Here is a 27,614-nt window from a genome sequence, read left to right as displayed (position 1 = left end):
GGAATATTCAGGCTGAGCTGTGTGCCCAGATCATGAATCAGGTGGCTGCGTATCAAACTGGGGATTCTGCCCATGACAAAATGGGTTTCCATTGTTCCATGGTGCCAGGCATTACCCGGAGATCTTTCACTGTCTGTGTGTGTGCTGACTGCTCTCCTGCTGCCTGTGGCCATTCAGCTCTGTCTGTGAGCATCCGCATCCTCTGGGCTTCACAAAGCTTTGAATATCTCATAACCACCCAGAACGGGGCATCGACCTGAGCATGAATAAATGGTTTTAGTTTCACATCAGATCACGTTTTCCATTTGAGCTTACCCACTGAGCAGCATGAACTCAAGAAATAACACTGTCCAGAAGGGTGGCCATCGTCTGTGCTGCATACAAGCAAAGCTCACTGAAGGTAACATGGCAGCCCACCCACCTGCAGAAGGAGGGAATCCAGAGTGGCTCTGTGTGCTGCACCTCTCGCAGCCCACCTGGGAGCAGCACTGCAGGCAGTGCAGGTTGCAGCTGCTCTGTCTTTGCTGTCAGTGAGCGCAGTGTTAGGTGCTCCCCCAGCTCTGACAAACAAGCATTTGTGGGCCCTCAGCTTGCATATTTATGCAGGAGTATCAGTAGCCCTGCTCATGTTTCCAGAGAAACAGCGTGGTGTGGTGGTGTGGTGTGCCCTGCAGAAGGCTGGGAAGGGCTCACCTCAGAAATCTGTTCTGTGATGTGCACCAAATATCAGTCAATGTGTTCGTAATGATGTGTGCAGGTGGATGGTGTGTACAGCAAAGAGAAGCTTTGTGGATATTAACACTTAGTTCCATTGATCTGAACAAAACAGATTGCATTTAGTGTCAAATCCACCATTTTGCTGGGCACTGGACTCCAGCGTGCAACAACCCTGGTGCTTCATTGAATGGCTGCTTTACCCCAGTTTACCTCATTAGATTAAATCAGAATTTGAAGTCTTGAAGGTAGGTGAAGAATGTGGCAATATATCAGTGCCAGCTGACGCTGCTGCAAAATCTGCAGTTTCTCCTAGGAGACCAATTAGAAACATGTGGTTCTTTTGCAATTTGAGCTAAAGGAACTGGATGGAAATAAACTGAAGTTAATGCTTGCCTTGAAGGGAAAGGATGGGTCCACACAGCCCAGTTTCTCTTGCCTTTTTGGTCTTTTGCATCATGCAGGAGATGTTTGTCTGGATATCAGGTGGGTCTCGGTTGTGATGCTGATCATCTGTAATTGTTTCATTACTGGTGGCAGAGCCTGAGGCAGCTGCTGGTCCTGGGGATATGTCATGGGCAGCATTCCTGGCACACCTGCATACAGAGGTGTTTGCTTTTAAAATCCCAGTCTGATGTACCAATACAAATGATTTAACCTGACCCCAGATTAAGAGCTTCACAGGGCGTCTCAGTGCATGGGAGCAGCCCTGTGTACTTTGGGTAATGGTCCGACTGTAGTGGCACACAACCTTCTCTGTTACCTGCAAGAGCAAGGGATGCTTTGATTGGCCACTGCATCTCCTTTTGGCATCATGGAGTGGCACTGAGGTGCTGGGTATGAGCTCCTCTCAGGAGGCCAGTGTTGTTTACTCCTAGCGGCTGGGATGGGGCACAGCATCGGGTCACTGGCCTCAGCAGCTGAGCTCAGGTCTCTTAGTTTCTTTCTTTCCTTCTCTCCTTGTAGCACAGGAGTTAAGATGGCCACAGATTATTCCAGCAGTGACACAGAGCCAACCTGAGTGAGGCCACAGAAGTGCTGATGCTCTGATCTCCTCCCAGCTGCTGTACAGATCCCTGGAGAGCTGTTAGCATGGGGCTGCGGAGCCTTTGGGTGAGCAAAAAGCCAGGGCTGCATGTGTGTCCTGGGGGGACAAAAGAAGCCCAGCAGCTCCCTGCATCTGGGGTCTCTGAGGCAGCAAAGCCTCATGTTGCAGCCACAGCCCGGTGCTGGAGGTAATCTGACCACTCCCCAGGAAAGGACAGTGACCTGAAACCTGCGGGAGCATCTGTATGAATTACAGATACAGCCAAGTCCAGGTGAATGCAGAGTAATTGCCTAGGGGAAGGAAAGGGGTGAAACATGCTAAATGTGAGAGCCTCGATCTTCTTGAGGGTGCAGGCTGCTAACAGGGCCTGCAAATTGTGTCCTAAGTCATTTGGCCATCCGTGCACAAGAGCTGTGGGGGAAGGAATTTCAGTAGCTTATGTTCTGCTCAGCAAAAGCGAGTGGGCCTGATTTCAGGCTAAAAAGACAACTTGTATTGCCTAGAGCCAGAGCGATGAGCAAATATTGCAGGTGTGGGTGAGAACAAGTGGCCAGAGGAAGAAAACGATTCTGCCCGTGTGACAGTGCCTTGGCAGCAGCCGTGGGGATTTTAGAAGTAGTGGCTCACTTAGGATTTGATTTAACGCCCACTGCAATGTGTGGGAGTCACTGCTGGATCAGGAGCTGCTGCTTCAGCTTCTCAGGCACTAAATTGAAAACATTAATTTTTTTTTTTTTTCATAGCCCGAATCTTGTTTTCTTCCCAGGGTGTTGTGCTGTGGGCCTTGTGCCTGCAGAGCTAATTAAGGAAGGGAGGGGTGCTGAGGTTGATGCAAATCTGCTGTGCTAAAGATGTACTTCGTGCTGCTGAGCTGTGTTTAATAAATAGAAGGAGGTTCTCTTTGCATTGGGAATTCATGGCAACCATTTGAATAAAATCTTAAAAATAAGTTCAGAGCAGCATTGCAAAGCTCATCTCCTGCACCCTGAGGGAGCCCATGGGAACATTACAGAGTAATCAGGCAGTAGGAATCATGTAACCTCTGGGTTTAACAAAATGCACTCAAGAAGCAGCTCATGAATTTCACTGTTAAACAGCCAGAGGCATTAAAGGTTTTATGAAATTTTAAAATGCCACATGAGCCGTGGAGCTGAGTCATCTCAGACACCTACAGGGGAAAAAAACATGGGCTGAGCTGGCAGTCTTCTTCTGGAGATTAAAAGACACTTCTGAAGATGTGGTGAGCAGCCAGGTGTCTGCAAAGGCCTTCATGCAAGAACATCCCACAGCACCTGGAGAAGAATCCCCATGTGGAGTGATCCCTTACGGCATCCCCAGCCCCACAGCAGCTCCTGCAGCTCCACGAGGTAAGTGTGCCCAGTGTCAGCATGAGCTGACAGCAGCGCAGTGGGGCTGAGCGGTTCCTTGGATGGGCAGAGCTGCTTGGAAAGCCCTGCACTCAGCTGCCCTGCTTTGCTTAGCTGTGGCCGCAGGAAACGGGTGGAGGAAAACACAAGAGAAAACATGGTCACAAGTCTGCACGTGCTGCAGGGTGCTGCTGGGATGGTGTTATTGGTGTGGCCTTGCTGAGCCCGTCTGTGTCCCACAGGAGACACTGCCAGCAGTGCAGCTGTTTGGAGGGAGCACAGTGCCATGCACACACACAGCATGCGGCCACCTCACCTGAATGGCCAGGAATTTCTGTGCCACGGTTTGTCTTCCACGTGCTTTACTCTTTAAATATGGTGTTTATGGGACAGATGCTTGCCAGCCATGGTGTCTGCTGGCATGCAGGGCAGCAAAGTCCTCGTGTGCACAGCACTCACAGCTTTTGCCAAGTGTTGTGTGTTTGCGTGCTGTGTTGTGCTCAGTGAAAATGAAAGTTCCATGGCTCCTCAGTGAGGTCTCCTACCTCAGCTGGGGAGTTTCGAGGTGAGGGGGATGGGGGAAGGAAGGGCAGGAGGAAAGTAATTCTTCCTGTTACAGCATCTCCTGCTGTAACCCTTCTGGTAACCGACTGCCCAAGGAGCAGCAGTGGCTGCTGCCACTTGCAGCAAGCAGTGCTCAGCAGTGGCTGGATCCTGGGCTGCACACCCATCACTGCTGCTCAATGCTGTGACTGCAGCAGTTGTGATGTACCCTGCCAGCTGCTGAAGGGTTTCCTCAGCTGTTCCTCAGACAGAGAAGGCGAGAAGGGAGGTAGGAAAGGGGAAGCATTGCTTTGGCTGCAGCTCTTCCCACTGGCGATGAAAAACAGACCCTGGCTGTGATGTGCTGTTTTCCTGGCGGTACACAAATATAAAGACACTGCAGTCAGTGACAAGCTGAGCTCAGCATGAGGGTAAGAGGTGCTTAATGATTTGCCTTATAAATTAGTGAAATAAATCTTGGAACTGGAATGGAAAATGAATGTTCCTCATTATGCTGCAGAGCTTTCATATTTGCTCTGGGAGGGAGAATGAGGACAAACAACATGTTGTTTGTGCCCATGCTACATGGAGCCAAGTCTGTGTCAGTGACCTCCTCACAAATTTGTAGGGTCCCCCTTTAGTACCAATCAGCAGAGCAAAAATGACCACTTTGCCATTTTGCTCAGACTAATGCGTAAATCAGGAATGCATCCAAGGAATGTAGGACATGGTGGAAGAAGGACAGTGCAACGGGAGCTCAGAGGGGGCTGTTCCCTGGGCACTCTGCTCCCTTTAGGCCTGCAGTGACTGAGCTGCTCTTCTGCTGGACCTCAGCCTTGTGAAGAAGCTGAAATCTTGTAAATTCTCCTTGGCAGGACAGGGCCAGACCCTTTGTTGCGATGGCACAGCAGGCAGCTCACCAGACCGGCCTGCTGCTGGTGGTTAAGCTTCTCAGCTCCCATTCACTTGTACTAAGGTCCTTCAGCTGGATTTGGGCTTGAAACAGCAGAACGCAAGGAGAATTGAGTCAGCTGATGGATTCATGGGGCAGCATTAGCCTTAGTCTCTGCCACGAAACTACTCCCATGAGTTGGTGAGAATTCTGTACCACATCCCCTCCCGCATAAACAGCAACATACAAAACCAGGACCCAGAGAAGCTGAAGAACTGGTTTTACTGCAAGCTGAACATATCTGTATTTGTCAAACTGCAGCAGTGCATTCTCTGTACTTCTGAGGATTTGTTTGCACCTGAAGTCCTACAGCATCACTCAGCACAGCCTGCCCAAACACCACCTCCTCCCCCATCTCTCAGCAAGGAGTGAGCTGCGTCACGGCACAGAGGTGCTGGCAGCACCCAGCCCTGTGAGCTCCGTGTGTCGCAACCTCTGCTGGGTGCACTGCAGGGCCAGGGGTTTGGGCACAGCACCAGCTAACTGCAGTACCTCACAGCAAAGAACACCGCAGAGCTTCCTGGCTGGCACGTGCTGTAGTGAAGTCAGTTATCTCAGCTGTGACTTCTTGGTTTCGCTTTGAAGCAGCCCCCTGCTTTCCTCATGGTGTATCTGCAACTGAGCTGTAGTGGTTGTTGGCTTTTAAAACAGAAAACGCTCCATCTTTGTGCCTTGCTTCTGCTGCAGGTTGGATTTACACCAAAGAAGCGCTAAAGGTTCAGCGGTGTGATACGAAGAGGCACAGCCAGGGGCGCAGGCACAACTAGCAGACAAACTTCCAAATAAGACTGAGTCAAACTGGAGCCGTTTCCCAGCTGCCACAGGATGCTGTCCCCAGGCAGCCCCAGCTGCCAGCAGTAACACAAATGCACACAAATGCCTCTGTGGTTTCAAGAGCTACAGCAAAGAAAGCGTTTAATGTCACAAAAACACTGAAACAGACATTTTCCTGCAGCCCCAAGAGCCAATTTGAGCTGAAGCACAAAACCAAGGCTTCAAATGACCACACTGGTCAGCAGTCACTCCAACACCTATGGAGCAAATAGGATCATTATTATTGTTTTTAACCCATCTCCAGACGTATAAGTCACAAGGTGCTTGATCATTAACATTCAGTTAATGAGTTTGACACAGAAACAGAGTGACAACAAATGAATCCCTGTCTGTGAGAGCAGCAGCTCAGCCCCTCCTGCAGGCAGCACCACATCGTGGCAGGGGCACAAAGGAGATGGAGTCACCTTCGACGTGGTCCAACGGCACTAGGCTTAAAGCAAGGCTGAAAGACACATTCCTGGAGTCACTGGCTCGGAAAGAAAGGCAAGGCATGCAAACCAGTGTTGCAAGGAAACCAAAACACCTGACTGGGGCTGAGAGCAGAGCACGCGCAGAGCTCTGTCACCTCTGTCACCTCTGCTCACACAGCTCGGCGGCTGCGTTGTGAGCACAGAAGCACTGCAGGCAGCTGCTGCTCTCAGCTCTGCCTCTTCATTTCAAGGCAGCTTGAAGTGAGTAATTTAAAAACCGATAATCTCATTGCAGACACAGCTCCAAACAGCTCTCCAGCTGCAAGTCAAGCGCACCGCTCTACTTAAGAAAAACAATTACATCTATAATACAGGAGAAAAAGTAAAGCGAGTTTCAGATCAGCAACACATGCAGTTGAGATACACACTGCTTTCAGAGGCCATGCACACATTTGACCATGAAACACCCAACAGAACAAAGCCCGTTTTTTAAATAAATATTGTTTCCAAATAGCTCAAAACCGAAGTTCAAGTGTTAAATAAAAAAATCTGCCGCAGCAGCCTCAGTGCTGCTCAGATACCCTGCAGGATCCGATTCCTACTTTCTCACTTCATTTTATTATACCATCTGATATCAAAAATGCGTTCATTCAGATGAAGCCACTGAACTGCAGCCAAATGCTGACAGTATCGAGGCACAGTCGGTACCACCTGGGCAAAGTCCTGCGGGAAGGGAACACAGAGAGAAATGCAAACCGAGCTTCGGACTGAGGTAGACAGATCATGGAGACAGAGCAACAAGGGCTGGGGTTTTTTCCTTTTTAACCCTGCCAAGGAAAATGCTTTAGGCGACAATAAAGACATGTTAGTATTTCTGAGAGTGAGAAACTTTCTTTTGAAAAAACTAAATGCACAATTTTAAAATAGAAATTTTCCTCTTCTGTTACCAAAACAATCAGAATCATCATAGAAAACTATGCATCTTTCTCGTAATAATTTCAGCCTGCTGTAGAACAAGCCACGTTAAAGCAGCCAGCTACCAGCGTGCTGTTCACAGTGTAAAACACGCAGCTCTTCAGCTGAGGAATGCAGAACAAGAAGCTGTACCTTAAGACATTGATAGCCTGTCTACACACAGACGTTGTTCCAGCTTTTCAGCCACGAAGTGTGATGTTTGTGGTCGTCATTGGTGTGCTGGTGCCTATGGCACTGCAGTGCTCACAGGGCAGCTCCCTCTCCTCAAGCTTCTGAGAGCTGGGCTTCATCCAGTGACCTGTGGAGCCAGACCCCATCAGCCATTCAGTTAAACTTCCAAAAAGAAAGACACAGGGAGAAGAAATCCCATTGACTTCTGTGAGAGAAAACCAAGCTCCCCAGTCACGCTACTGAACGATTGTGACCCCAGGAAGGCAGAGCCTAATGGCCAAAGAACAGCTCAGAAACCGGCCTGCGCTTCATGACAGCCTCCTCGTGCTCCTCCTCCTCCACCACCTCGGAGAGTGAGCAGTATGAAGGAAATCCCCCTCTGGTTTTCGGCTTCCTCCTGGGGCCTGTGGTGGCAGTCAGCAGCTTGTTCAAGGACGAAGGCTTCCTCAAACCTTTGGTGAGATCGTAGAAAGCCATGTCATCGGATATGACCCCCAGGAAAGTGCTGGTGGAGCTCAGGATGGACGCAGCGATCTTGGTGCTCTTCTTGATGGGCACCGTGGGTCCCGTGGGGTGTTGGAGTGTAGGGTCCCCCAGTAAGCGCCTGACTGCCACGGAGGTCCCATCCTTCAAGTACTGGTGTGGCTTCTTCCCGCTGTAGTCCCTCAGGTCGATCTTGGCATGGTAGCTGCGGACCAGCACGGAGATGACGGCGTCCCGGCCGTGCATGGCAGCGAGGTGCAGCGCCGTGTAGCCGCCGTGAGACCTGGCGTCCACATTGACCTGGGCCCCTTCCTTCCCTGCTACATCGATGATGTTCCTCACCATGTCACAGTTGCCATTCTTGGCGGCCCAGTGCAGGGCGGTGAAGCCCGAGATGAAGTCCCTGCGGGCCGCCAGGCTGGCATCACCCAACAGCAGCCCGTGGAGCTGCTGGGACCACTGCCCCTCAGCTGCCATCAGCAGCCAGCGGTGCTCAGCCTCCTCCAGCGGCACTTCTGTCAGCTCCTCGCTGGCCCGGTGATTCTTGGGGGCCCGGCGCAGGCTGGGCGAGTGGCACCCACCGTTCTCCTCATCGGGTAAGGGCGATGCGGCGGTCTCCGGCATTTCAGACGGCCCCGAAGTTGCAGCGGAGTTGGGAGCAGCCGGGGCCGGCACGCAGCGCACCGGCAGCATGCAGGGCTTGGGGAGCGGCTCCCTGCGGGCGTTTGCCCCGCCGGCGGGCAGCGGCACCCCGCCGCCTCCAGCCTGGAAGAGCCCGCGGAGCTCGGACACGGCCCGAGGCGACGGCAGCTCCTCGGGGGACGGCGAGGACAGCCGCTCCTCGGACGGGGGCTCGGAACCTCCATCCCCGCGCTGCTCCGGGGGCGGGCCGGGCCGCAGGTGCCTCCGCAGCACGACGAACTTGGTGCCCTGCCGCTCCTTCACCACCGCCACGGCGTTCACCGCCTCCTTGAAGCGCTCCCGCCGCTCCGCCCGCTCCGACGCGTCCCCGCCGGCCTCCAGCAGCGGCCGGAAGGCGCTCAGCAGCTCTGCGTTGCTCGCCCACCCGCCGCGCTCCCGCAGGAAGCCCAGCACGGCGGCGGGGCCGAGGGCGAGCTCCGCCATCCCGCAGCCACAGGTGGGGCCGCCCGCCGCCCGCAGAGCTCCGCCGCCCGAACCCCCCGAGGCGGAGCTGCCGGGACCGGAGGGCAGCGCGCACCTGCGGGCCGAGGTGATGGAGCCGCCCGCTCCGCCGCCTCCGTCGATGGGAGCGGAGCGGGGCGGTTCGGCCGCGCCTCTCTCCTTTCTCCTCCCCGCGGGGCGGTGCTGCGCTGCCGGCGCTCCCGGGCAGGTGCGGGGTGAGGGGCAGGTGAGGGGCAGGGACGGCCCGGCTCCCTCCGCCGCTCTCCTCCTCCCGCCCCCAAGTGTGGGTTGGACGCGGCAGCCGGGCTCTCGGGGCCAACTTTGTTTGCTGGAGTATTTAACCGCAGAGTTTCTGGAGCCGCGTGTTTAGCTGGAGGGGCTGGGGGAGAAAGGAGCCTCGGCTGATCGGAGAAGCAGTGTGCCCCCTCGTCTGTCCCCCGTCCTCCCCCCCCGGGCTGTGACAGACGTCACCTCCCCGCAGCAGCAAAGCGCAGCCGCGCGTCCCGCTGTGTTCGTTGTGTTGCAGGAGGAGGTGCACTCGGGTTTCTCACCCAACGCTCCATCGGCTGGTTCCTCTTCCAGCTCTCTACAACAGTGGTTTGGGGTTCGGCGTTGGCTGTTGACGCGGCTCTGAGCAGCGGTTGCAGCTCTGCTCCCCAAAGATTCTGCCAGAGCAGCGCCCGTCTGTGGCTCCGTGACAGCGCCTGGCACGAATGGGTGTAAAAGGATGGGTGGATGGCTCTGCGCTCTGAAATACATTCTGTAGCGTGTGCTACTATGTGTATCTATGCTGTGTGTTTGTCTTTTGGCTGCTTAATACTTACTACAACACACGTAACTGTATCACTGATGAAACCTTCGCAGTATGCCTGCGCCTATTTGTGTGCATCTGACAGAGGAGAGGTGTTCTCTTTTCATACAGAGAACTGTCTGACTGTGCTGCCATATCAATTACTTCTGCTTAAGCACTTCTCTTAATGTAATTATTGTTCTCAGCTCTACAGAAGAAAAGAAGCCTCAGAGAAACGCCTTTCCCCAGGAGGAGGAGGAGGGCTGGAGCCCTGCTGCAGGGACAACGCTCAGCCACAAACTTGTTTTCTCCTCTGCTGAGTGTTGCAATTGAGATCAGTGAATCAATTCCTGAGTGACTGAACAGTTTGTCTAGGAAAACAGCAAGAGAGAGAACACAAAGCAAGCAGAGTCAGCGCGGCACAAAGACAGACGAAAGTAGCTCTCTGCATGAGGATGGATGAGAAAAACAGAAAACAGGCTTTTGTTCTCCCTGCCTTAGAGTACGACTGAAATGGAATCTCAGCCTGTGCCCAAATCTCCATTTTGAAGGCGGCTCAAGGTGCAGCAGCCTCCGTGCAGCGCACCTCTCTCCTTCCTGCCTCTCCGCACCCATCTGTGGTGGTGGAAGGGATTGCTCAGTCCTTCCCTTGGCAGCCTTTCCCCTCCCGGCTCCATCCTTGCGCAGATCTCCAAAGAGCTTTTTTATCTCTTGCTCACAAGCTGGCTCAGTGCCAGCTCCTCAAAATCGTTGTGCTGCTTTTAGTGTTCTGTCACACAATGGCACGCCGTCCTTATGCTGCTCAGAGCAATTCAGTGCTTCTGTGGGCATCGCACACCTCTCATTACTGCCTTTAGACGTGGCTGTGCAGTAGCTCTCTGCTGAGGGAGCTGCTCGTGTGGGGGGTTTCACTGTATTAGCAACACTTTCCAGCTTATGGCATCCCTGCAGATCTGTCTTGCCTACTGCAGAGAACTAATAATGACCAAGCATCCCAAAATGAATTGCTATGGCTTGATTTCAACGTTAATCTTTCTTTCTTACTTGAATCTCTTGCAGGCATAAAAGAATCTCAGCAGTCCCTGATGCTGGCATTGCAAACCTTCAGCTGTGCACTGGGAGTAGAGTTCATACCTGACAGTGAGCAAGAAGGAGGGGGGAGAAAACAGTTCTGAAGGATAGGCTTTTTTAATAAAGCATTTCCTTAACTTACAGCAGAAGTTAAGCTGTTTGAATGAATGTAATTAATATAGATAATAAATGAGCCCAGAGCACTGTGGGCATTGCTTACCCATCATCTGGAACTGCCAGCCTTAAAAACCATGAGAAGTTCTGCTGCTTCTTTTATGCCACCAAAAACCTATAAAGCAAATATTTTGTGTGAGGCTATTTAGGGATCTCTGTGGGCTGCTTTCAGGAGATTTCAAGCCAACTGCTACATGTCTTGATGTTTCTGATTTACTGGCTGGGACAAAAGCAGTGTACAGAAACCCACGATTCATTTGAGGCTGAGTCTGCCACCCCCTCAGGTGAGGAGGGCAATGGCCTCGTGGCTGCAAGTATTCACACCACACAAACCCAGGAAGTAAACTGGGAGATAAAGCACTGCATGGCAGCAAAGGAATGTCCGTGGCACTTCAGAACTGAAGGAGACAGCATCTCAGGTCCTGCTCCTTCCCACCAGGAAGGTGAAGTGCTATGGGGGAAGCAAAGGAGGAAGGAAGGGGGGATGTGTGGGGCAGCTGCAGTTGGATGTGGCTCTGCTGCTTTGCAGGAAGGCGAGCTTTGGCTGTGCTGGCTCCCAATGGCATTTCTACCTCCAGGAGAGCTGACTTTCCCTGAAATGAAGTCAGAAGAAGCAGAATGACAGCGCTCACCATTTTTCAGTTTCACTGTTGATATTTTCATGTAAACGAAGAGCATGCACTGTGAGGGGGAAACAGCTCCTCCTTTGTTCTCTGGAGAAATGCAGTAACCTTCAATGGATAAACAAGTGAGCGAAAGTCTGGGGAGTGGTGGGGGCGAAGGCTGTTTGCAGATAAAAGGCAGCAAGGTTCAGCTGTAACACCAGGATCTCAGCCATTCAGATGCAGCTATTCACGTCTCAGAGTTTGTGGTTATAAAACATTGTTTATTCCACACAGATGGTGGCATGACCTGCCCCAAACATCCCATTTTTCAGGTGGTGCCCATAAATTTGGTGGGTTCTGCCAGAAGCAACTGCACTGTCATTCCAGCAGAGCGATGCAAACCAGGCAGAGGTGCAGTGTGGGAATGCTGCCCTTCAGTGCAAAGAAGCAGGAAAATCTGGGGTCTGTTTCCAGCCATCCCAGCCACACTGCTGGGACCAGTCAGGAAATGGACTACAACTCCCACTGACCCTTCTTCAGGCTCAGGAAGATGACGGCACTTCTGTAGGAAAGCCTTCTAAGTCCCATACGAATGAGGTTCTTGGTGGTTGTGCTGCTAAAAACTACCCCAAACCATTTGATTTGCAAAGCTACCCAGGGGGAAGCACTGCATGAAACAGTTACCAACAAGCTGCTTCCTCTGGCCTGCATTGCAGAATGTGAGAGGGTTGTGTTTATCTGCACCACCTGGATTGGAGGACCAAGGATTCTCACAGCACAGCTGAAAGCCAGAGCCAAGCATCAGCACTGCTGCAGTGCCTTGGAATCTCCTTCATGTGGTGGAATTTCCTTTATGCCGTGGATTTTTGCATCTGACCTGAGGCTCAGGGATCCCAGCAGCTGTTGGGGATCAGCCTGTGTGAGCCTCCTGCAATGTCCTGTGCTGCATGGTCAGGGAAAAGGGCTCTTAATGAATGGCACTCAATGCACCTGGCATAATGGGATTTAAGCAAGTGTCAAGCAAGAACGCTGTGTTGTCTTAAATCAGGACTGCAAATATTGCTTGTAACAGAAAAGAAAAAAGGAGTAGTTATTAAACATCAATGCTGTTCATCTTTGCTTCTCTGTGACATACAGAGAAGGCTTAAAAATTAATCTCTGTCTCTATACAAGCAGTTCTACTTGCATCTGAAGACCAGAAAATCCAGATTTGGGTTCAGGGAGAACTGCAGAACCTTCAGGATCAGCAACAGGACTGCTGTGTGAGCGCCTGTTCTGGATGAACATCTCTGGCAGGCCTAAGAGAGCAGCTTTGCTACCCTTGGCAGCTCCAGCACAAGGCAGCACAAACCAAGAGCTGTTTGTGACTGCAAGATACTTTTTTTTATCTTCTCTTTTTTGTTATTTTTGGAGTCGAGAGAAAATAAATCAATGGATGGTGGTCAGCAACACCCTTTGTAGAGGAATACAATGCTTTTGCAACCTGTCTTCAGCCAGCACAAATGCACGGACTATCAGAACTCATTCAGCTGTGGGTACTTCACTCAGGAAAGCTCCTCTTAACTGCACTGGATTGAGCATATTTCAAAAAGCAGACAACTTGAATAACAGCTCCTCAGAAAATGCCTTGAAATTGCTTCAATGGCAAATACAACCTGCTTCCTGATCTCCAGTCCTCTGAGCACGAGCACTTGATGACCTTTGCCTCCTCCATTCATTAATCTGTGCTTCATTTTCATATCCTGTTTTACTCCTCCAGGACAGCACAGCCACCTCCTGGGACGAACAGTGCAATGCAGAGCTCCTGCAGTGTGATTCAGGTGGGTCCTCAGGAGAGCTGGGGTGAGTTGGGAACACGCTGGGGTGTAACTCACCATCTTGCACTGCTGTAATGCAGCAACCCCGTGCCTGCCAGCACAGTGCAGGCTCATTTATTTATACTGTGGTGGGAGCAAGAGACCTTTGGAAAGATCAACAAATAGCTGGCAAGGGAGAAGATGGAAGTTAATATGGAGCGCAGATCATAGAGTGTTATAATGAAGTATAAGTTCTGCTTTAATTTGGTTGCTTGAGGTCTTTGAATGTGCTTTAGGGCACTCCAAGGGCTGTGCTTTCATGGATGATGAATATAAAGGAACTGACATAGTGGCTGTCTCCCCTTTGCTTTCTCTTATCAAGAGGTTGAAACGTGGCAAACCTTTTTAAAAGGCGAAACAAGGTTGTTCATTCTTTCCTAATAACTGGAGCTTTATAATTACATCATCACAACTAGGTAATGACTCTACTTGAGGCCTTTCTTTGTGCAGGATGCTGGAGCTCAAGCTGTGGTGGTGTGGGACCACCTGAGTTGATAACAATGAGTCCTGCAGACAGAACCACCCCAAGGTAAGCTCTGCCGGGTCTGTTCCTTGGGAGGTGGCTGCATGCCTTCACCTCCCACTTTCTCCCGTGCCGCAGAGCATGCCTTCCTCTTCCTCCCAGGCTGTCACTCTGGCTATTTGTTCCTCCTCACATCTGAGCAGCACCAGTTAGGGCTGAGGTTGGTAAAGAATGCTTAGAAAAGAGGTCTGAGCGTGTGTCCAAAGGCACTGAAAGGATTCCCGCTGTGCTCACAGGAACCGCTGCCTTTTTGTTCAGACAGCAGCTTTTCACTGACCCCCATGCGTAGCAAGTTGTCAGCAGAGCTGACCTGCCTGGGGACCTCAGCGTGCTTTTGCACTCTTTGCCCAGGCTCAGGTTCCATTTGGAGGCACAGACTGCTCCAACAAAGGATGGGGAGGGAAAAACGAGGACATCGGGGCTAAACTGATGTAAAGAGCGGAGAAAGCTGAGGCGTGCCGCACGACGGGGACGCAGGTCCGGTGTGGCGACCAGCGGTGTGACTGGTGTGGCGAGCCGGTGGCTCTGAGCAGCTCCTCTCGGTAGAAACGCTGCAGCAGAGGGCACCACAAAGCAAGCAAATCTCCGCTCTGAGCTAACAGCTGGCGGAGCGCCGCAGAGGTGCCGGAAGGGAGCACTCCCCAACTTCAGTAAGCAGCGGGCAGCGAAACAAGCCCAGAGATCACGCAACCCGCCGTCGCTGAGGTTCGCGTCCGCTGTCGTTGCAGCGCAGGGGCCCGACGGCACGCGGACCATCGCTGCGGTAACAGCCGAGCTCTCGTAGCTCCGGGCGGCGCCCCCAGCGGAGCGGAACGGCACGCACCGCCCGGACCTCCCGCAGGCGGCAGCGCGGGGCACCCCCGGCCCTGAGCGCAGCGGCCGCCCCCGAGAGGCGACCGTGACGGCACGGCGGCCGCTCCCGCCCCTCCCCGCCCCTCGACCGGTGCCGGCGGAGGGGAGTTTCCAGGAAGTGGCCATATTGGATCCATTCAGCCGCAGCCACTCGGGGCGGGCAGAGCCCCGCGCCGCGCTCAGCTCCGGCCATGGCCGCCACCGACCTGGAGCGCTTCTCGGTGAGGAGCGGGGCGGGTTGGGGGCTGCGGGCGGCTCCTGGCGCCGGCGGGGCGAGGAGCGCTGCCCGGCGTTGTGTAACGGCAGTGGGACGCGGGCTGCCCGCATCGGCACGGCGGGCTGTGCGGGGCTGTGCTTGCTGCGGGAGGGCTGTGCGAGCTCCGCAGCCCGGTGGCGCCTCTTGAGGGCTTGTAGCTATAAAAACCTCTTTCCAGCACGAAATAGCGGAGCTCCGAAGAGAGGACTGCTGAGCGTGATGCTGCTAAATCAGAGGGAGCGGCGGCGGTTCCCGGATCGCCGGCGTGCTGCCCGGGCTCGGCCCTGCCGCCCTTCCCTCTGTGGCTGCTGCTTGCCAGCAGCCTCCGACTGCTGCGTTCCTCCCGGCCCCGAAGTTTCCATCTCGGAATTGAATTTGCAGGAGCGGAGCTGACCCGAAACTCGCGCCGCGTACAGCGCGCTGTGGGCTCCTTTCTAAGCGGGGAATGCTGCTGAGCTCCGGGCGGGCGGTTGGTGCGGAGCCCCGGAGGCAAAGCGCGGAGCAGCGAAGCGGGACTGCGTTGGTTCGATGTATAAATACCCGTAAGGCCGCCTCGCTGTGCCAGCTGGTGCTGCTCGGCTTTTCTTAGGTGTTACAGAGCCCTAAATGCTGCCGAGCCTGGGTGCGAGCCAATTTAATTTAGGTGTCTTCGGTGCGGGTACTTCGGTGCTCGGTGTGCTTACATCCATGTGCTGTCGCTTTTTTTTTTTTGTCTTAAATAAAAGTTCCTAAGTGCTTTTGGCTCCCACTGGAGCAGAGTGGGATGGCTGAACTGCAGCGTGAATTCAGCGCCCAGCTCCATTAGTGGGAAATCTTCTGATGGTGTACGGGGGCAGAGATGGGCTGGGGGGGTCCTGCAGCCCGTGGGTTCCTCGGCTGCTCTTTGCCTTTGGGCTCGTTGGTCCGGGGCTGTGGTACAGCGCGCTGGCTGAGCAGCATCTCCTCTCAGTCTGATGCAGGGCTGAGTGCTGCCCTGCTCGCTCTGCTCCCTCCATCCTCAGTGCCCGCTCTGCCTCTGCTGCTGCTCCCCCAGCAGAACCGTGGGCACCTCCCGGTGGAGATGTTCCACTCGTTTGTTCAGTGGTCCTCAGAGCTTTCTGGGTGTCACTCTGTGGCGCCGTGCCTCAGTTTCCTGAGTGTAATTTTGAATGGGAATGGTTTGCTACTGCCAAGAAGAAGTGATGATATTTGTTTTCACCAGCTGTTTGTATCTGCGGGGGGAAATAATGTGTGTCAAAACCTCCTCCAGAGGCTTTTTTAACAGTTATCCCACTTTTTGGGTTGGTGAGGCTATTTTTAACTGTCCAGCTGACATTGACCTCCTGGAACATTGAACATTGACCTCCTATCCAAACTCCTTAGTTGGGATAATGTGTTCAGAAAACTCCCCTTGCACAGTCCTGCCAAGCACCTCTGCCCCCAGCACAATACAGCTCCCTTGAGGTGCTGCTGTTGGAAATGCCCAACAAAATAAATGAAAGGAAGCTGGGCTCTGAGCAGCAGGATCACACCAGCCTTGCTCAAGTCAACCTTTGTTTCTGTGAATGTCGTGCCTTTGTTTTTGTCAATGCTGTGTTTGTGAGAGGTTGGCTGGGCTGCCCTGGGAATGTGCCACACCACTGCCTTGCTGGGGACCTGAGCTGCAGGCATGGTGCTGAGCAGAAAGAAAGCTGATGAGTAGCTGGGGGTGGCATCTCAGCCACACTCAGATTCACTAACAGCTCACTTTGAGCAGAAACTAATGACTTTATGTAATCTGGGCTCTGTGTATGGCAGTTTGGGTCAGTTGTGAAATGCTTCTTCATCAGAGCTTCCCCATTCAGGACCATTCACTGCCACGTGCGGCGGTGCTGGAGAGGACGCTGGCAGTGTTAGCAAAGGTTTGGAGAGCAGAAGGCAGAATGTGCTTGAAATGCACCAGGGAGATCCAGAAGCCTTGTAGGAAGCTGGCAAATCTGGAAAGAGAAATGAGGGAAAAGCAACTGGAGATGCGTGGGAGAGTAAATGGGATGAGATGTGAGACCTAGGCTGGTAGACAGCTTTGCTTTAGTGGTGCTTTTGCAACCACCAAATGTTGTTAGTTCTGTCTTTTCAAGCAAAACCCTTCAGCCTCCTGGGATGCTGTCTCTCTCAGGACTGAATGAAGCATCTCATGGAGGTTCAAAGGCTGTTCCTTGAGCTTGAGACTGAGCTGTGTGTATGTGAGGAGGGGCAGATGCGTTCAGCCTTCACTTTGGACTGAGAATAAGGATTGAGCATTACACTGTAAGTTGTGCAAGTGTCACAGCTGATTGCTTTGTGTGCCCACTGTGGCTCTGTGTGTGGGGAAGGGCTCTGCGGAGATCGGCGCTTAGTGAAGAGAGTTCTGGATGTGTGCACAGGGTGCTGCTTAGAAGGTTTTATCAGAAAAACCACTGGGAACCTCTGCGCTGTGCCTGTCCCTGCCGTAGCTGCTTGGGTTGTGATAAACTTCATGCATTGCTGCTGCTGTTTTCTGGAACCTCGTGTTTTCTTCCTTGATTGCCTGCATGGCTGAAAGCTCCTCATGTGATGGCCAGCATTACGTGCCTTTGCCCATGGAAGGGTGGGCTGAGGACAGCTCTGTGTGCCTTGGCTATGGCTGTGCGGTTGCCAGAGGCCATGTGATGGCTGATCCTAAACATAGGCTTACAATCAAATGCTTGAGGAAGATGTTTCCATCACTCAATTACAATGGAAATCGGGGTTTGCTTGGACTCGGACATCCCTCCTTCCCTCCACCTTGTTATTTGCCCATTCAGAGCCACTATTTGGAAGTTCCAGGGTTAAACTTCCTGGGTTGTGTTTTGTAGGTGTGTGCTTTTTTTTTTTTTAGCTTTATGATGAGCTCCCATTTGGAAGAAGTCATTCAGGTGTTCCCCCATGCAGCGCTGAACAGAAGCGACAGATTTTTCTCCGGGCTGCTAACGATGTGCCCCAGGAAGCAGCGCAGTGGGAGCAGCCCCTGTCCCTCTGTGCCCTGGCAGCCATTCTGCTGCTTTGGGAAGGAGGGTGGGAAGTGCTGTTCCATGGCAGCAGGCAGATCGGTAGCTGCCTCTCTTTTCCTGCAGTCCCTCCTGGGGAAGATTGCCTGTCCTCATGCAGGAAGCCAGCTCTGACTGTTTCAACCACAGGACCAATTAACCCGACCACAGTGCGCTGCAGTTAAACACTTATTTGGAATGTATGTGCTGGGAACAAACGTTGCCCAGGAAAAGATTTTTGTATGTTTTCCTACCCCACTGCGGTGCTGTTGGCGAATCCAGAGCATCTCTTCCTCTTGCAAAAGAGATGCAACACGTTGTTCTGCGTGGGAGCTCCAGAGCTGCTCTTACCCGCTCGTAATCACAGCGAGCGCCGAGGCGGTGGGTGGAAGGACGTGAGCTGGCAAATGCTGGAGCCGAGCGTGCCCTCTGCGTCGGCAAAACAAATGAAGCCTGAAGAATAACTCTTTCAGGAGGCCGGAGCAGCATCAGGACTCATTGTCAATGCTGTGGTGGCAGCTGTCAGCCCGTCCCCAGTGTTGCTGGAAGGCCAAAAGCTCCCTAAATGCTGTCTTCTGTAGGAGAATGCCGGGGCTGTCACCAGCTGCGGTGAGAGGCGCAGCCCCATCTCCGGGTGCCCCCGCTGTCCTTGCCCATGCGGTGCCCTCAGATGTCTGCAGGAGCCACTGCTGTGCTCGTCTCCCTCCTCCTTGTGCTCCTCTGGCTCAGAGGTTGGGAGGGGAAGAAATGGCATGATGCTGAATCGGCCTCTCCTGGGTTGTGCAATGAGGGGGAGGCAACGGGAGGGGTGCAGGTGGAGGTGTGTATGTGGAATGTGTCCTGGCAACGTTGGGGCTGTGGGCAGGAGGGGTGCCCTGCTTGTTTTGGATTAGTTGCAGTCTTTAGAAATAGTGTTGCCCCGTCCCATGCTTAGTTTTGATTGTGGGGGCTGTGTGCACACACACAAAGCCTGCCTGTTCCTCACCTTCTCCACATGTATGCATGCCATGAGCTCTGGGTTTATACCTGAAACTTGACATTCAGGTATTGAAGGCAGTGGATGGTTAGGAGAGCTCCATTCAGCAGCTGAAGTGAGAAGAATTCCTAAGTCCAAGGCTTTTCCTCAGTCCTGGCCAGCTCAGGCTTCCTCCCAGAGCCTCACCTCCAGTGTGGCACCTCTGTATGCATAGGTGGATTCAGGCTGAGGGTCAGTGCTCTGAAATGGTGTGACAGCATCCAGAGGGCTGTGGCAGGGAGAACTGTGTGCTTCATCCCCAGTCATCACCTCCAGCCTGCGGGCAGAACGTGGGGTCGGGGCTTTGGAGGCACCACTGCATTTAGATGTCCAGATTCCTTTGTGAAGCCAGAAAGCATCCGTCTCCCACACACATGAAATTCCAGAGATGTCAAACAGCTGGAGAGAGGTTCCCATGGAGCACCCTGCCTCAGGGCCAGAAATGGAAAGCTGTTCTTCCTGGTGCGGTTTCAAAACCAGATGATGGCAGGAAGCTGCGGGGCTGCAGCCCATGCTGCATTTCTGCTGAGCTCTTTGGGCTTTTTCATCCTCCTGGAGCATGAGGTGCTGTGTTGAGCCCGTGCCACCTCTGCATGACGTGTGCAGGGAAACACGTGGGGAATGTCTGCAGAGCTCTCCCCAGGCAAGGAGCATTCCGGCTGGTTCCTGCTGTAACCAGGGGCAGGATGCAGCCCTTGGCTTCCACGTGGCCTGGAGCTCTACAGGAGGAGATCTGCTGCCTGCAGCGGGCTGCATGGGCATGCCTAGAGCTGGGGGCTGGTGCAAAGGGCTGGAAATCAAACCACTGTGCACTGGCACCCAGCACTGCCTGGCTGTGCTGTGCTAAGCAGCGTGCATTGCTGCAGGCTCAGAGCTGCTTGGGTCGGAGGGATGTCTGTGATCCCTTGTCCATACCCTGTTCACAGCGAGCTGCTCTGGGCCTTGGATCCTAATCTGATTTGGAGCTGTCATTCAGCTCTGTCATGGTAAGAGCATTGCCCAAGGAAGGGCTGCCGGAGCTGGGCCTCCCAGGAGCTCTGTCCTTGTCTATCTGTTCTGGCCTGCGGTGGTGCGTATGGGTTTGTGCCATCGTTTCAGAGACACTGAAGAGTCCTTTCAGGTTATCCTTTGCTATACATTTAATTTTATTTTTCCGTTGTTGAGTCTTCCAATTAAAGGCATTCTGTGCTAATATGCTCTGATGCCTTCTGGAGGCATGTTAATGGGGTATCTAGCAGTCAGCTCGTTATGGTGATGACCATATTTGTGAGACTTCTCATCCAGGCAGTACCACAAAGAGCCCTGTCCAGGTGTGGAGAGGGCTGTTTGTGGAGATGCTGTGGGATGGTTTCCAGGCAGCCGGAAAAAAGAATGCAGCGATGCCCAGAACTCTTGGGTTCCCACTAGAACATCCCTGTTCCCTTGTCTAACAATATAAGGAATCGTTTTTATTGTAATTGGGCAATACGTTCTGGAAACGTATGTGGGAATTCAACATGTTTATTTTAAGTGGTAACTAAAACAAATAGTTTTGGTGGCCGATATCCAGCATGGCTGGGTAATGACATGGTGGGGATCCAGATCTTTCTTTCCTTGCGAACACATCTTTTTAACAGCCCCAACCCTTCCTGTGCCACTCCTTACAGGTAGGCTCCGTTTCTTGGTGTTGTCCCATGTCTGTCTGCATGTGCCCAGCTGGGATCAATGAGGATGTCCTCTCCTCGTGGTCAGAAGGAGGGGAGGGCACAGATGGGCAAGTGGGAGCTGAGAGTGCATCTGCTGCCTGGGGTGAGCATGGGAAAGTCCTGTGCTAGATAAGGGGTGAGCTCAGTGTTCTGCTGGCCTTGGTTGAGCAGTTCCATTGCATTGGAAGGCTGAGCACATTGTGGGTGAATAACCTTGGGAAGGAGCGGGCTGGGGGGGTTGGTGTGTGCTTGTTTGTCTGCCATGGGGTTCTTTGTAAACAGAGTGAAGGGAAAGCTGTGTTTGTGTTCTGGACTCCGCTTTCTTGGTTTTGAATAGCTCTTGGGGGATGGAATTCTCAGGCTGCTGAAAAGCTGAACTTTCTCATCCTTTAAGGTCATTTCGGAGGAAATGTCTCTCATTTTTGGTCCCACAGTCGTCACTGTTGTAACCAACTTTCCTCCTTCTCCAGGCTGTGTTCATGTTTGCAAAACATTGTGTGCATAATGCCCGGCAAATCCTGTTTTGCTTTGTTGTAAACTCCCATCCAGGACTTACGTGATAGGGACGAAACACGTGTTAATCCTCTCTCAATTAAGAAAGACCTTGCAATTAATTAGTAAGACTTCTCAGCAGTCTTAGGGAAATGATGAAACAACAGATTATGAAAAGGAAACATGTGGAATTTTGTTTTTAGCACGAAAAGCTCTGAGCGAGGTTAGAGGCAGAAGCAGTCTGTTTGTTTGCAGAAAATTAAAACTGATGTTGCATTCACAGGTTGGGAATGTATCATCTTAGTGTGTGTTGTGTAAGGAAGATGAGAAGCGCTGTGCTCCCTTCAGACTCAGCTCTGGAAGTCAGCAGAGTGATGCTTTAGGCCCGTGCCAGCTCGTTTGGTTCTGTTAGAGATGTGTGGGATTCTTATTTTACCTCTCAGAGCAAGGAAGGCTGTGAGGCTGTGCTGCAGCTCAGCTGTTGGCTGCTGCACTGAGCAGAAGGCAGTTGCCTGCCCAGTGCTGTGCAGAGCTTGCCTGCTTCCCTGGGAGCTGCGGGGGCACAGGGAGTGCTGTGAAGCACCCGTTGTGCTTTGCTGTTGTTTTTTGTTTGTGGGAGAAGCATCACTTCAGGCAACGTAACCTTCAGCCCTGAAGGGGAGAAGCTCAGTTTTCTGTCTTCTGTCTCCATGATGCTGAGCAGCTTTCATTTCTGTTTGACACATCTTGGTGACTCCATCACTGCTTCTCCTGCAAAGTTTTGCCTGCCTGGAGCACAGCTGGGAGGAGTGTGAATAAAGACTGGAGTGTCTGGGAACATTCTTGGCATTCTTTGCAGAGCTGTTTAAAGGGGGGCTGGCAACTGTTGGTTGTGTTGTTGTTGTTTTTTTTCCCAGTGTGAGGTTTTCATTGGGGGAGATTGCAGCGTGGGCTGGGAGCATGCAGTGGGAAGCCTGCAGCAGCTGGAGGTGTCCAGCTGCAATGCTGCATCCAGGGAGGGGTGGCTCAGGTGTGGTCCAGCATGCAGTGTGATGGAAAAGAGGTAGAAGTGAGGGCTGCTGGGGTTCTCCCAGCCATTGCTGGAGTGCTGGGCATTACAGTGTTGCAATCAACAGCTCATAGGGCTGTCGTGCCACAGCAAGGAAAACACTTCTGCCTTCCCTGCAAAGACACAGCTCACGCTGTCTGAGCTGCATCCTGTCTGACCAGCAGAATGGATCAGTGAGAGGCAGCAGAGAAAGGGAAGCAGGCAGCTGTTCTAAGAGAAGCAGTAAATCGGCGTAAACCCCACGTTTAAAGTTCTCTCTCTGTTTTCCTTCCCCCAGCCCTTCATGGCTTCTTACAAAGCAGTAAGGATCTGGAATTTTAAGCACATGCTTAAGATTAACTGAGAATGTTCAGGCTTGAGTATGTGCTTGCACTCGGCAAATCTGCTCGAGATTAGATGGCATTTCTGTGCAAGGACTTTAGCTGAAGCGATGCTGAGGTCTCCCGCGATCAGCCCCAGTGGCAAGTCTGCTTCCTTCCATCCCCAGCACTGCAGGAGACCTACCTGAGCCCCCTGCCCAGACCCAGCATCCTTGAGCTTGGCAAAAGGAACATTTTCGTCCTGAAAACTTGAGTCTGTCCTGCCTGTGTGCTGGCTGCTGGTCCCTTGCAGATGTCAAGTGGCTTTCGTTGGGAATGTCCAGAGATGAGGGAGAGCTTCAGAAAGCCTGATTTGTCATCTCTGTCAGCACTGATCCAGAAACTGGGCCACGTCCCAGGGAGTGCCTGCTGGGACAGAGCAGCTGAATTTGGCATCTGGCATTGTTTGCCCACAAGTCTCGAGGCAGGTGCTTAAGTGCTCTGTGACTCAGTTTCCTTGTGCAGTGGGGATAGAGCAGCAGTGTCTGAGCAGGACCTTGCAGTGAGGTGTGTCTGGGGGAGGCCCCTCAGCATTCCATCTGGCCCCTGCTGTGCAGCGCTGCTGGGGCCCGCAGTGCCCGGGTGCCAGCATGGCAGTGTGTGGGGCCAGCAGCCACGTGGGTTTGAAAAGCAGCCACGTCTCGCTCAGCCCTCCCTCAGCTTAGTTGTAACTGAGGCTCCCTGTGTCACAGCTGGGTGATTTCCTGGTTCCATGCATTTCCACCGAGGAAACAAGGGAAGAGCATTTCATAAACCCCATTGGCATTTGTATTAAATCCCTGTGTTTCACGCCCTGTTGTGGATTGTGGACTAGGAAGCAGGAAACAAAAGGCCTTGTGCTGTGCCTACAGCGGCCCCAGCTGTGCTGGGTGCAGGGTGGGCTCCTGCAGAGCTGACTGCTGCATCCCTGCTCTTCCTCTCCCTGATCCCATCGGGGAGCTGCAATCTGTCTGCTAGCACTGCTTTCTCGTTGCATTTTGATTTGATTGTAAATTGCAGGGTGCCTGGCATGCTGCTCCGTGACTCCCATCTGCCCACAACTATTTCCAGTGCTGCAGAGCTGGCAGGTGGGGGTAGGGATGCCTGACTGTGCCTGGGCAGGAGGGGAGCCGTGCTGCGGGGTCCTGCAGGATTTAAGTTCCAAATGTCAACTTGGCTGGAGGTGTTGATGAACCCGGAAGCCCCCAGAAGTGGGAACTGAAGCATTGTGGAAAATAACGTGCAGAGATTGTTGCCTCTTATTGATAAGTATGCACGTGTGTAAAATGTGAATGGAAAAAGCTCGAGGAGAGAGGAACGTGAAATCCTGTTGGCTCTGGGCTCCTGGGACATGAAACGTTCCCTCCCCAATGGCTGTGGCTCTGCCTGCAGCCCAGAGAGCCACTCTCTGGCTGTCCCTGGGCTGGAGCTCATTGTGGCAGCCCATGTTGCTTACAGAAAGAAGAAAGGCCTTTGCTGCTTTGGAACATGTCTTCCAAGATGCCTTGGAAGATGTCAGCTATTTATCTTTCCTGTGTTTAGTTGGGCTTTGGAAAGGGACAAAGGCACTGTCAGCACAGGAAAGTGCTGCGTTACCTCATCCGTCGCAGCTTGAAGGCTCTGCACTCTGCTCACAGTTTGGCTGAGAAGCAGCAGTGCAGTTTTTCTGGGGGTTTCACTCTTGGTTTTACAGAGCAGTTCACACATTGCCCATACGCTGCTGTGTCTGCTGCATCGAGGCAGCCGGCGTTGTCTGATGCAGAGAAATACAAGCGTGTGTCACTGAAAAGCATTTCGTGTCAAGATCAATTGAGGAATGATACCACTCTATTTATTTATTTCATTTTTAAAGTAATTGGTGTCAGAATGGTCTTTTATGCTCCAGTCCTGGTCAGTTCATTCTGCTCCCAGCGTGACAGCAAGGAGGACAAGGGCAGTGCATGGAAGGCTGATCCCCTTGGGTTGCACAGGCAGAAGCCACTTCTCCTGGGAGCAGCCGTCGGACCATGTGATGATGCAAATTGAAACTGATGCAAATTGGGAGGTGAAGCAAGAAGAGACTGGAAGCAGGAAAGCCGTGATCAGTTTTTTTCTATTTTTAAAGCATTGCAGGAGCGTTGGTTGTTGCTCCTTCTCCTCATGTTTCCTTAATCCCTGTTTCTTCTAATTGGCATGTGGGTACTGTAGTGACTTCTCATAGGGAGCCAGATTTAGAAACAGAGAACTCGGTCTCTCTGATTGTGTTTCTCCACTGCCTTTTCCATCTTCCTTGCAATAAGAGGGCAAATGACATCTTCCAAGGAAGTGGTTTGTGGCCAGCTGCCTTGTTCCTGCTGTGACACTGTGCTGCAGATGGGCTTAGGAAGCCAATGTGGGTTTGAAATGCTGCTTTCAGTTCCCTGGTGCAGCTGCAGGAGTGGGCCAGCGTGCTGTCATGCATCCTCCAGCAGGGCCAGGTGAGCCCGGTGCTGTACAGCAGGCTCCAAGTGCTGTGATTTGAGGTTTGCTTTTGGTTTCTGTGGTGCCTGGTGAAGCACGGCCACTGCCTGTCTGTCCAGTGACATCACAGGGGATCCTGTGATGTTGTTGGACCAGAGCTGGAGATCGATTCTCTCAGGGATGGCCACTGTTCCCATCATGGAAGTGCCCCCAGGTGCCATTTGTGTGTGTGTTGTCAGGATGGATGCAGGATGGAGCATCCATTGCAGGCTTAACATGTTCCAAGGACTTTGGATTTCAAAATGATCCAGCTCTGCTCTGACCTTCACTGACTCCTTTGTTTCCCACCGAATTCCAGATTCAAAATAAAGCTCATTCCCTCTTCTCAGCGTTTCAAGCCCTTCCTGTCAGCTCGAGGCACAGGAGATATTCAAAGAGTGCATTCCTTTAAAGGCTCTGCATAGAACCCCCGGAGCTGCCCGTGGTGGGATGCTGCTGAAGCAAGGTCAGGGCTGCTTTCACAATCCACGCTCAGAGCCATTGTGAGCCCTTAAGTACCACGGTGCAAAATGACCATCAGGGCCTCAGGGATGCTTGGCTGCCCCTCAGCTCTTGGCAGCCCGGGGGGGGGGTCTCCCACCCAGTGAGCAGCAGTGCAGTGGTCTCTCCAGGCTGTGAATGTGGGTCTCGCTGGGTGTTGTGAAGGGAGTGCTGCAGGAGCAGAGTGAGCCACGGTGGGTGCTGCTCTCCACAGATGAGTGTACCAAATGCTGCAAAGGAGTTGGACTTCTCAGGGAAATTGCTTGCATTCGTAAGGCTGTCAAGCTCCTGTAGTTGATGGATTGGACGAGAAGAATAAAATGAAGAGAACCTTTGTTTACTATTATCATTACTGTTTTCCCCTGCTCTTACTGACTACATTGCAGCAGTTATTGCTGTGCCAACAGCAGGGCTGCCTGGGAGCTGGGATGGAGCTGAGCGTACTGTGCACAGAGCCAATGGTTTCTGTGCTTTGGTATCGGCAGCGTTTTGGACCTCATCCAGGTTATTATCACTGCTTACAGAAGTAAAAGCAAACTGTGCACTTCAAGGTCACAGACAAAAATATGTCCCTGAAGTTTGGCTTGTTGGCTTGGGGATTTTGGGAGATGATGAGCAGTTTGGGGTAAGAGTATTTTTGTCCTGTAACCAGTGGCTGACCAGAGGAGGGCACAGCCCTGCACAGATGCAATCTTCTCTCTGTCTGAAGCACGACTGAGTTTTCAGTGTCTCCTCTCCTCACTGGAGCCTATTTTAAACCCAAGCAGCGGTGCTGCCTGTTGCCTGGAAACCTCCTCCGAGCCCAATTGTAGCCATCCGCAGCTCCATTTATTTCCTTTCCAAAGCACCATCCCAGGCTTCTGCTTTGTGCTTTTTGTTTGCTTGGCTTGTTTATTATCTAAACCAAGAAGGAACAAAACTCAGTGACTTTGTGGGAATGTTTTTTTTTGCTTGTCAGCACATTGTGGTGATGGCAGCTGGAGTTTGGCATCGTGTAAGGGTGTCCACGCAGAGCAGGGCTGGGAGCAGCCGGAGCTGGGAGGATGGGTGAGACCCAAAGGGACCTCCAGCTCTACCACCATTGGGTCTGGGGGTTCTTATGCTGCTCTGTGACTGTCTCCTTGAAAGGGAAGAAATATCTCAGAGCCCTTTCTGCCCCCAGTTCCTGCAGCTGCCTTGCTGAGCGTGGCCTGGTGTCTCTCCCACAAGCTGGGGGCTCACCGTGCTGTCAGCACCCCTCCTGCAGAGCTGTTGGTTGGAGCTTTGTTGTCACTGCAAGCTGACAGATGAATGGAGGGAAGGACAACCTGGAGATTTCTGTGTCTGTGGAGCCCTTTTTAATTCACTTAGCATTTGCCTAAACGATTGGCCACCTTGGAGCCTTAATTGGCACAGCCTCTCCCACAGGAAGGATTGAAACAATTGCTGTCTCTGCTTGGGTAGAGGGCACCATCAATCCCAGCGGGATGAAACAGCACTGATTGCAGGAGCCCAACTGCAGTCCTCTGTGGTTCTGCCCAGGGAGCGCAAGGGGTCCCTGGGTCACAGTGAGCTGGTGGCAATCCAGTGGGCAGCAGAGAGTTGGAAGGCGAGGTGTAGCCGCTGTTTCAGCTGTTTGCAAGCAGTCCTTGTGATATAAATGACGCATTTTGCAAAAGGGAGAATGTTGCTTTGTTCTCCCAAAGGCGGCACTGAAGGAGGCTTTGAGTCGAGATGCAGTTGAAAGGTTCATGGTTTACTGTTGGCTGTTTGTGTTGTTTGTCTTAAAGAAATCGTGTTGCAGAGCAGAGAGATGCACGAGGCTCATCGAGTCACTGCTTGAATTCAGTGTTCAGACTCTTCTCTGGGTGCTCTGCAGCATCCTGGACAAGGTGCTGGGGTGCTAAGGCTGAGGTGTGGGGGATGGATGCTTCTTCCATCCCTACCTTTCACTCAGTGCTGATGACTGAGAACAAACAGACCTATATACCAAAGAAACCGAGAGCAAATGAGTCATGCCCTGATGCGTGTATCTTTGCTTCTTTAGGGAAGGAGAAGAGCACTGTAGAGGCTGCAGATTGTGGCATGGTCACTGGGTTCGGGCACTGTTATTTAGTTGGGCAGAAGGTTGGCAACGTGATGAAATATTTCTGCTTATCTGAACTCTCCCATTAGCCGTTAGGAACAGAAGGACCTTCTGTCAACTCCTCTCTTCTGGACCTGCTCTGCCATTCTGTACAGCAGGAGCACAACCCACCCCCAGAGCCCCCCCCACCCCGTGTCACTTGGGCTGGGTTTGCTCCATGGTG

At 52.6% G+C, this 27,614-nt stretch overlaps 2 protein-coding genes across 3 annotated transcripts in view; one reads left to right on the top strand and one right to left on the bottom strand.

The window, feature by feature from the left end:
* Positions 1-5,507: 5,507 nt before the first annotated feature.
* Positions 5,508-9,203, bottom strand: SOWAHA (sosondowah ankyrin repeat domain family member A). Its single transcript, XM_042826140.1, is given in 7 exon segments — positions 5,508-8,649; positions 8,652-8,767; positions 8,770-8,838; positions 8,841-8,963; positions 8,966-9,017; positions 9,020-9,164; positions 9,166-9,203. Coding segments are annotated over 7 exon segments (1,908 nt in total). The 3' UTR covers positions 5,508-7,284.
* Positions 9,204-14,639: 5,436 nt separating this feature from the next.
* SEPTIN8 (septin 8) overlaps positions 14,640-27,614 on the top strand; it is a 30,946-nt gene continuing 17,971 nt past the window's right edge. For both annotated transcript variants that reach the window (XM_042826144.1, XM_042826143.1), the window contains exon 1: positions 14,640-14,732. In XM_042826144.1, the coding sequence (XP_042682078.1) occupies positions 14,703-14,732 (30 nt within the window). In that variant the 5' untranslated portion in view covers positions 14,640-14,702. The remainder of the gene's footprint in view (positions 14,733-27,614) is intronic.

Source organism: Centrocercus urophasianus, unplaced genomic scaffold, assembly GCF_019232065.1.
Source record: "Centrocercus urophasianus isolate 14NV4802_14NV808 unplaced genomic scaffold, USGS_Curo_1.0 seq_26, whole genome shotgun sequence".
NCBI lineage: Eukaryota > Metazoa > Chordata > Aves > Galliformes > Phasianidae > Centrocercus > Centrocercus urophasianus.
This window is presented reverse-complemented; position numbering and strand designations above follow the sequence as displayed.